This window comes from Mus caroli, chromosome 9, assembly GCF_900094665.2.
Source record: "Mus caroli chromosome 9, CAROLI_EIJ_v1.1, whole genome shotgun sequence".
Classification (NCBI taxonomy): Eukaryota; Metazoa; Chordata; class Mammalia; order Rodentia; family Muridae; genus Mus; species Mus caroli.
Genome location: NC_034578.1, coordinates 3782903 through 3793356, shown reverse-complemented (window position 1 = coordinate 3793356; position 10454 = coordinate 3782903). Strand labels below are relative to the sequence as shown.

Here is a 10454-nt window from a genome sequence, read left to right as displayed (position 1 = left end):
GCCCATGCCTCTGCTGATTCTTCCCAAATCTCCTCAGAATAAAACATGTTAGGAAAATGCTTTAATCTCTGAGTGACATCCACACCTCTCACTCCTTTTTATAAGAACATATGTATGTGCTTATGGCTCATCCTAACTCTGTTTAAAGCTGTCTTGTCATTTACACATAATTCATTATATCTTCAAAGACTCTGGTTAACAGCTAGATAAACAGCTGGGGTTAAGATTTCAATGTATTTTTTTTCCTGGCATGCAGAGGGGCATGATTCAACACACATTACATATTTTTCATATTTTTTCCAATGGAGGAAATAACAGCACTTTTTTCTGTACAGATAAGGGGATAATATCTATGTGTTTATAATCCTCATTTGTAATGAAAATCCAATGCTAGATTCCCTGTTTGAAGAGATTTAGGAACATTTGAAGCTAGATAAGCAAGTAATAAAACAAAAGGGTTTAGAAGGCAGAAGAGCAGATAATGAAATAGTGAAGTGTAAGGTAGTAAATGGCTTGCTCTCTTTGTGATGCATTCAGGAACCAGGGGCGGAATATGCAGAAGGAGTTAGCCATGGCTGGGAATGCCAGATTACAAACACTGGTTCTTCGAAGAGGGCTGCAGAGTTAGTTACCACTGAGGAAAGTCTGGGCAGGACATGGGGATGAATATACAGACTGAGCTTCCCTTTTTGTATTCATAGGGTGGGTGCAAGGACATTTGACATTGCTCAACTCTATGAACAGTTAAGCCATAAATTGCTTCTTGCAACTCTAGTGACTCTGTGACTGACAAAATTAAATGCAAAATATTGTGGTCCGCTGAAGAAGAGGAGGAAGGCTGTAAGAAAGAGACACAGGTCCAAGTCAGCTTAGAGATCTCAGCTCTCACTGAATTCTCACCAAATCAACCAAACAGGATATAGAAATGCAAAGGTGCTATTTTAAGATTTTAAACAGTGTTGTTAACTTTTCCCCCACTTACAGTCCTGCAGGAAAACTGCATCGACTCTACAGTTTACTCCTGGGAACAGGCTTGCTATGCTTTTGGGGTAACCTGGGTCCATGGATCCTCTTTGATTGTCATATCTAACGAGAACAAAATATCACATGATTTAAAAACAATATACACTATGACAGTTTTATTTTAATTTGTATAAGTCATAAAGTACTCTCTTACATATGTTCACACTAAGTCTTCACTGTGTCCCATTGGCTGAGATTAGGAACCTTAACGTCTCTACCTAAGGGTATTTTGTTTAGAAAACAGAGGAATGCCATTGATTCTAAAGCAGCATTCTGATTGCTGATGAAGGGGTTATTTCCCAAAACTGTAGCCTATATTTTCTAAATTACTTACCTGGTAAAATGGTAAAAATAATTAATTGTGTGTATATATGTATATGTGTGTATAATGAAAATAAATGCACTTATTAGTATTTTTTAGCATGTAAAGTAATGGGCTTCATTACAACACTTTCCTACATAGATACATTGTTTATTTATATTCATGTCTCCATTGTCCTCCTTTTAGTTCCACCCCCTGTCGTCTTCCTTTCTACAGATAATTTCTCTCTTGCTTTCATATTTTAATAAGTTCCTCTTATGCACCAAATTCTGTAAATGATGTAGAAAGCACTCATTGGGGAATATCAGAAATCAACTCATAATATCAACTTACTTCTTTCTCATATCCCACTCTAGTGCGTTATGAGGGTGTGAAACAGCTCGTGATATAGAATCCTCAGCATATTTGTGTAGGTGTTTTATGTGATAAAATGAAAAATTTAAAACCAGTGGCAATACCACACTGTGTTAAAGACTACAACCTCACTAAGCTATCAAAAGATCATGTGGATTTCAGTCTTCAGATGTCTATGTTGACATTTGGTACATAGAGCAAAGAAACACATATTTCAATTTTAATGGAAAAAATTCATTCATATCACCTCCAGCACTGGTTGTTTACGAAGAAGTATGTCTTCCCACTATAGGAAACAGCTGCATCAATGGCTTGGACACTCCTTGGGAATCCATAGTTGGATATATCTCTGGGGTAACCTTGCTGCAGGTCATAGCCACTTAGAGCCCAGTACTGTCTGCCTGCCAACAATTCAGAGAAAATCCTTAACAAAGCTCTTTCTTTCTACAATATAGTATACAGCACTTTGTTATCCCACAGTAATGAAAATGGAACAGATAATCTGAGAAAGACAAGGGCGTCACAGTGGAGCTCAGAGTGCAGTGGTAGTCCTAATAGTTCCTCCCTGAACCTGCAAAACATCAACTGTTACAGCCTGATGTTCATGGTCCCCAAACTAGAGGTCTTTCCTGATGTGACTTCTGTACAGAAACTAAATCACAGCCTTGAGGTATCTTAGAAGATCATATCTAGGATGAGGGCAGAGAAATACTGAAGATTGTCTCATGCAGTTGCATTTGTTGAGGATGATATTAAGAGCTAAATGAGGGTCCAGCCTGTGACAATTCACTAAGTTGTTGACTATGATAGGGCCCAAGCCTGGCAGTATCATGCTCTTCCTGGCATGTTCCTTCTGAATGGGCTGTGGGACAGAGAGAAGTTCTGCTCTGCTCTTCAGGAAGAACAGGAGGAGGAAGACAGTAGGATGTTACCTTTAAATAGGAAAACTAGGTCTCTGTCAAAATCTTCATAAGCAGCCTGAAGACCATTGGGTAGGAAGGGCCAGAACAGAGATATGAAATTGAGGTCAACTGTTCTCAGCTGAGGATGCCGTCTCCAGAAGTACCTAAAGGAACACAAGAACACACATACAGAGACAGACAGACAGAGGGGAGTAGGAGATGTAGAAGGGCAGGGACAGGAAGAGACAGCTGTTATTTTCTGTGATTCTTGGCTAGAAATGACCCTTGCAAGGTTTCTGCAGCATATTAATGTGTAACATGAACGATTCATGTAGGACCTAAATTTATGGTAGTGGTGTCCATCTGGTGAGCCCTTGACAGTTTTTAGGTCCCAGTTGGCTTCACACCCTCTTCTTATCCTGACAAATCTAACTTGGTTAGGATCTTTCAGCAATGAATAGGTCCAATGCTGAAAGACTATAACCACAACAGAGATGCTTGTGAACGTTTGATGCTTTAGTTCCCCCCCCCCCGAATATTTCATGACATCAGAAAACATTAAAAATGCCAAGGAGTTGCATGTGTGTTGGGTCAAAAGGAAAGCTGAGTGGTGTGTTTCATTTGAAGTCAGTTTTAAGGTCTGACAAACAGGCATGTACAAAGGAAGGACAGCTCAATTTTATACTTGTCTTTAAAGAAGTAAATCTCCCCACGGAGTGTGGTAGTAGCATCAAATCTCAGGTGGGGGTCACAGGCTTTGGGTGTGCTGGGCCCAGTAGGTTGGATGGGGTTGTCTGAAGGTCCTAGGGAATGAAATAATGTAATAAGTAGAGGTGCCATGATGCTTTTGATGCTTTCTAAATATGTAGGAAGGCAGAGGGTCTTTTCATGAAGAAAATGTTACTAGCGGATTTCACGAGTCACAGCAGGCTCTGGACATATTATCCTTTTAAAGGCTGGGCCTGTTCACAAGAGAAACGATGGCTTCTACTTAATCTAGAAAATAATTGGAATCTGATGTTTCCTTTTAACGTCTAAGCCACCCTTCTTCCTCCTGTTTCCTCTTTCTGTCTTTTTGTCACTGAGAATCCACTTCCTTGTTCTTCACCAACATCCAAATGCAATGATAGATCTCATATTAGTCTTTTACCCTATACCATAAATCTAACTCAGTTTCTTTTCTATAAAAAAATGACATGTTAGCTAGACATTGTAGCACAGGCTTTGAAATCTCAGCACTGTGGATATTGAGACAGGAGGATTAGTCTCAATCTGAGACTCGTCTGGACACAAAGTGAGAATCTGTCTTAAAATATTAAATAAATACACAATAATGTACATCTTTATGAATTTTCCTATCATGGAACTAAGGATTGTACTTGTCATTTAGAAATTCTGGATCATCAAGAGAATTGGAAAGATTGGCCAGCCAAGGAAGCAGTTGCTGGCATGTGGCTGGAAGTTGGAGATTTGAGTGAGGTTCCTTATTCTTAGAGATTGTACTGTGATGAGAAGATTCCCTGACATGTTATCCCATACTCCTGATTTATAGGGCAACCCCACCCCAAGAGGAGAAAGCTCTTCCTTCCCATGCTGCTTCTGTCTGTAACTTCAGGTAGCAGAAGGGCAAGAGGGAGGAGTTGGGTCTCCCTGTGGTCCTTCACCTTCCTCTACTACAAATTATACTTCAATGAACATTCTTGCCAGGCCTTACACATGCCTGCTTAGGGATCTATGTGAAGAATTCTTTCACAGAGGATTCTGGAAGGACAGCTGCTCTATGAAAAGGGATAATCATGTCTTTTCAGAATACACAAAATTGGAAAGCATAAAAATGGAGGCAGAAAATGTCTCCACCATTTAGAAGTAATGGTGGGGAAGTACCTCGATACATTTTCCCAAGTCTTCCCACTTTTCTCCTTTCCTTTATCCCTCCTTACCTCCCTCCTTTCTCCTTCCTTCCTTCCTTTCTGCCTGCATTCCTGCCTTCCTCTTTCTCTCTTCTTCCTACCTTTCTCCTCTCCTTCTCTCCATCTCTCCTAACTTTCCCCTTTTCTTTTCTTGAGACCAAGTCTCACCATGTACTCCAAGCTTCGCCCAGATTCCTGGTTCTCATGCTTCCAACTCCTGAAGCTAATATTACAGATATGTGCCCTCAGGCATGTCCTCTAACCTTTACTTTAGGGCAGAAATAGACATATGATAACTAAAAACTAAGATGTAGCAAAATCACATTAGAGGCTCAGCCTATCTTTTTCTAACACTATAGTTATTACTGGCAACATTAAGCAATTAATTTGAGGTTCCTTTGTCGATAAAATCTAGAGACTCCGAAGGAGAGATACTTGCATACTGAACTTGATGAGGCCAAATCTCAAGTCCTATTATGTTCTACCATGTTGTCCACATGACCTTACCATAGATTGTCTGAATGCCATTGATGTCATCTTGAGGTAGTGAATAGGTGCTGGGTTCCCTGTAAGCATAGTTTGGGTACATCAAGGCACCAGGATCAGTGGAGTGAGAGAGTCCCAAAGAATGTCCAAATTCATGAGCAGCCACGAGAAATAGGTTGTAATCTGAAATGCAAGAAAAAAATGGTGAATGACCTAATTGGCTCCACAGATAGTAAAAATATGATCTGTATGATCTCAAAAGATGTGACCTTGAGGCCAAAACTGTACAGAAAGGAGACATTCATTTATTCATCTTTTTCTTTTCTTTTCAGGCACCTGAAGAACAGCAACTAGGAGGCATCAAGATAGGTGACACAAAATTCTTATCAACTCTCAGATACTAATAAAATCTGTCTTTATTCCAACACCCTCATTTTATGAATGTGGAGGGTTGTTGAAATGGTGGTAGAGATATGGATCTCAGGATGGAAGAATCCTGTTTCTCTTGTGTCCACACATCTTAACTGGCCCTCAGGCTCATTGGCAGTCTCCATGGAAGGGACAGGGAAGAGCCTGACTCTCAGTGCAGCAGCTCAGACACAAGGCTGACTGAGCACAGGCTCTAAATACACTGCCCACGCTTCCTCTTCTCTCCTCAGTCATCCCAGCCCTTCTTGTCAGAAGTCTCTTGCAAAGGTGTCTTGTTGCACAGGCACATTGCTGAGAAGGAGGCCCATGGAAATTAGGCTGTTAGAAGCAAGAATGTGGCTGCTCTTTGAACAGTATACCTTTTCAAATGAACCCTAGTACTTCAACTTTTGCGAAAGATGTGAAGAACAAGCTTTGTCAAACAACAAACTCAGGAGTGGGGTGACTTAAGGATCAGGGTCTGAAAACTTCATGCTTTGTGAGCTAAGTAGCCTTTGACTCAGCTTGTCCATCGAGAGTGCAAGTTGCCAAAGAATATGTTTAATAATTGAGTGTGACTTTCCTCAGCCCAGCCTTGTTTGAACACCCAGGACCCAGGCAGGGTTCAGCTGTGGTTTTCAATGTTCAGCTCTCTGCCTGCAGAAATTTAAATGCTTCTCTCAGAACTCATGTGTTAGAAAGTTAGTCTTGAGTGAAAAATATTGGGAGGTGAATGGTCTGGATTGGTGCTGCTGTGAGGCATCCAAGAGGTTTCAGGGTCATTTATTTTGGTTGCCCTCATCCTTCTGCCATGTGAAGATGCATTAAGAAGAACTTTAGCCCTTAAACAGCTAAGGAGGTAAGTTTCTTTAGTTCACCAGTTACTTCCTTTCATTATCCCATGACAGTAGTGCATGTGGATTTAGGCACTGCTGTGGGAAATAAAGTTAACATTTAGCTTTTGATTAAAACAACAACAGACTTTCAAGGTAATTTATTTTTAAGTAGCAAAAAGTATAAATGATTGATTTGAATTCTAGAGCAATGTGAGTAGGTATACATCCTGACTCTCAGGTGGGAAAGATGAATTAGAAGCTTCATGTGAATCTAACAATGACCCACTCACTCACTGTTGGAATCTTGAGTCCACGTTTCTTCTGAATCAAAGTGAGCATCTCCTCCAATACCTTGGCCTGGTTGAAAGGCATGGGCAAGGATTCCATTGGGTCCATCAAATGGAGAATTGTCACCATGGTCTGAAATGAGATGGTTTGTGGTTAAGCCTTTGCCTAATGTTTCAGGCTAGCTAGAGTAAGCAAAATTTCTTTGAGCCTACCTCTTGAGACGAAAGCAATGTTGATGTCTGCTTCTCCCTGTAAAGTCTCGGTGAAGGTCAGGGGCGATGCTACACTCCAGACGTGAAAAGCTTTCTCAATTGCTGTTTTCACTGCAGCCCTTGACAGCTGTGGCGTATGGTTTATAATCCTTTGAAAATGAGAAGGAGTAAGAATGGTTTGCTATTATTAGCAACCCCTTTGAACTACACAGTCACTCTATTTTGGAGTAAGTTACTTATGTAATGCACTACCACTTGGGCAGAGCATCTGGAGGGGTGCATGTCTCAGGGCTGAAGACAGACTGGAGTCTGGACAAGTAACTACTTGTCTTTAAGCATTGGTGTCCCTGTTCATAAGATGATGATACAGTAAGATCTGCCTCATAGGTAGCTGAGGAAATTAAATACACTGTAAGCTGTTAGTTGGTGGGTTAAACATACTATACAGAAAGTGAATATTATTACTGCTGTTACTAAGATATACAGAACAGGGCTAGGTTTTCTTCAGCAATGGTTAAGCCTCTTTTGGACTTAAAAGTAACTGACTAGAAGAGACAGTCTCATGATGGCATAGTCTTTTTAGATTGCTGAAGAGAATCAATGTGGTAAGCTGTAGGGTTGAAAGAACCCTGGGCTCTCTGCTTTCTCAGCCTCAAGCTAGCTTCCAGCTCACATTCTACTCCTCCAAATTTGGTAAGGGCAGGATATTTGTTCATTGGTCTATAGTGACTTCCAAGTTCTGCAACAATGTCTGAGGTGTCACAGACTGTCAGTCACTAGCTGAGTGGATGAATCCCCAGACTCTAAGAATGTCACCTGTAGGTCAGGTTAGTGTGTGTCCACTTGGGACTTCCTGGGGTTAGCAAGAAATCACCAGAGTCAGGCACTCCACATCGAGGCATTTCCATCATCCTCATTGTAGCTGCATCTAACTTCCCAGTCTCCTCTAAGCTGAAGAAGCGCTGCATCTCTTTAAGTTTCTCTGCAACCATTGTGTCATTCCTCGAAGACCGGAATTGATTGCTTGGTAAGTTGTAGAATTTTCGTAGGTAATTCTGATCAAAATAAACACACCAGAGTACTTGCTGTGAAATTGTTCCTGACATTTTGCAATTCTTTCTAAGTTGCCACAGAGTGTAAACCAGGACCCGACAGGCAAGAGATAATAACAGAAATTGTGGGTTGGGACAGCTCAGTGGGTCAAGCCTGACAAGCTAAGATTGATCTCACCACCCACATGGTAGAAGGAGAGAGCTGACTCTTCCAAGCTGTGTTCTGATTACCATATGTGCACTGTGGCATGCAAGTCCCTCCCACACTCACGAAAAGAAATTCACTTAATTAAAATAATTTGTAGATTGATTTTGAAAGAACAACGCCATAGAACATTCTCTGCATTCCCTGAGATCTCATGAATTTTTGAATAAAAAACAAAAGTCTTACAACAGGGGAGGGAATGATTCCAAATCACACACAAACTGCTACTATACAGTCCGATACTATACAGTCCGCAGCATGACTTTTTTTTTTTTTTAAATCAGTACTGGCTTTCAACTTTGTTTTTATATCTGTTGAGGTGTTAGTTATAAAAATGAGGACTTTTCTGCTTAAAAATTCTTTCAATAAATGGAGAGAGGGTTTAATCACCCTCACAGAGAAATGGAGGGTCCAATAACCAAAGGGAAGGTGACAGTTCAGGTCCTGGCTTACTGCAATGGATTTCAAATGAGAATTGGTCATTTAAAAGATGTTTGGGGCAACAGCAACATTTCATTTACCAAGATAAGATCTTGTAAGCCACTCTTATTCACAAGTGTTGACATGCCAATTAATGGTAAAGTCTCTTTACCTTGCCATATGTAGCCTATGTATATATACTGTGCTTCATATGTGACTACCCGGTTATTTGGAGGTGACAGAGAGCAGAGCTTGCACTTTGAGATGTGACAGGTTTGGGCAAATCCCAACACTGTTCTTTGTCTCCAACATCACAGTCATTGTGATACTTAGAGGAGTGGCACCTGCAAAGTGAACCCAGCCCACCCTCAGTATGAACTTAGGGGCTTCTGTGCCAGGCACAAAAATGACTGCGAGAAAGAGCAAGAATTATGCTTTCCGGAAATTTCAATACTAAGAAAACTATGAACAAGAAATTGGTGATTACATTCTCTTGCATAAAAAAGTGGCCTTTTTTATACTAGAGAGATGCTAAACTTCCAAAGTTTAATAAACAGTCCTGGGAAATCTGATTAACAATGTGTTGATTTTAATTAATTATAACCCCCATTTCCATTCTATCTTCTATATATGATAGTATTTTTGGCTGCAGAAAACTATCCATACAGGAAGCGGTGGGCAGGTCATAATTTGACCTCTTCGCAGCCCCTACCATTTTTTAGTGTTGGGATACCAGCAAGTATTCTATCACTCTAGCACTGACCTATAGAGCATGGAACAACTGGGTTACAGGTATACTGGAAGAGAAAAAATTAGGTAGGAAACTCAGTTCATTTTATAATTAAAATTTTCTCTCTGAAAAGGCTCCAGCTGCAGCTGGCCTGACAGTAGTGTTCCTTGGGCTTGAAAGCACCCAGCTATCTTCATGTCTACATTTTCCAGGGCCAGGCCTTGACCACGTGCAGTCTTTCAAGTCTCAGAAGGTGATGCTGAGCCTTGGCAAACCCATGCAAAGACTCTCTTTCTGTCCTTCTAGACTAAGAAGGGAAAGCCACCCTCAGAATTCTGTAACCATCAGCAAATCACCTGTGATAGACAGCCCATTTACCTCAGCAGTTTTTATATTTTTCTCTTCCAGGTGTTCAGGAGGTACTGGGAAGGCATTGGCAAGCTGTGTGTGGAGGAAGATCAGAAATGGAAGTGTCTTCAGGCGAAGCATAATCTTATCTTCCAAGACAACCTCTCCTGCCTTCCTCTGCCCCTCTGGCGAGTGCCCTGAAGCTCACCGCATCCCCTGCCAATCACTGCTCTTGTCTGGTCCCTTATAAAGTTACATCTTGAGCAACTTCTGCTTAAGCAGTATGAGGCAACATAATTAACCACACTCTGACAGTTCTTCAATGTTGGAATGTGATTTGGAACCTAGAAGTGGGGGAGTCATTCAACAAAGCAAGAGGATGGATTGCTACTTTTGTAAACTGACAGGGTGAGGTGGCTGGCACTGGGGCTACAGTCTTCCAGTTTATGTCTGTGTGTAATGAGGAAGTTGTGCTAGTTAATCAGGGAAACATTTTAAGAATGTTCAATGATCATCTTGGGAACCAGTTGCACACCTGTAAGACTTCTGTTTCTAAGCCACAACTGCTGCCTGATAGTGTGTGCCAAAGCAGGCTTTGTGTGGGGACCAAAAGCAGCATCTGGAGATGATGGCTTTGTTAGGAAAGTACTTGTCACACAAGCATGAGGGCCTGAATTTGATTCTCAGCATGCAGGTAAAAAACTGAACTTAGTGGTACATGAGTATAATCTCAGTACTGGTCTGTGTCAGGCAGGGGATATTTGCAGTTTGTTGGCCAGCCAATCTAGTCTACTTGGTAAGTTCCAGGCTAGTTAGAGACCCTGTCACAAAACAAACAAACAAATCCCACTTACAGCACACACAAAACATGAACATTCACTTTTAAATAAATGCACACGTTCATATACATATGTAAACAGCAGCTTCTGTATGGCATGACTGCTATAGATGTACTAAA

The 10454-nt window shown here is 41.0% G+C and overlaps 1 protein-coding gene across 1 annotated transcript; it reads right to left on the bottom strand.

The window, feature by feature from the left end:
• Positions 1-245: 245 nt before the first annotated feature.
• On the bottom strand, positions 246-9744 carry Mmp8 (matrix metallopeptidase 8). The gene is made up of 10 exons (XM_021172338.1): positions 9527-9744; positions 7558-7796; positions 6742-6890; positions 6536-6661; positions 5019-5180; positions 3287-3404; positions 2632-2765; positions 1947-2100; positions 983-1086; positions 246-838 (listed from the first exon to the last, which is right to left on the bottom strand). Exons 1-10 carry the CDS (start codon positions 9635-9637, stop codon positions 735-737), a joined length of 1401 nt encoding a protein of 466 aa, XP_021027997.1. The 5' UTR covers positions 9638-9744; the 3' UTR covers positions 246-734.
• Between the last annotated feature and the right edge of the window lie 710 nt (positions 9745-10454).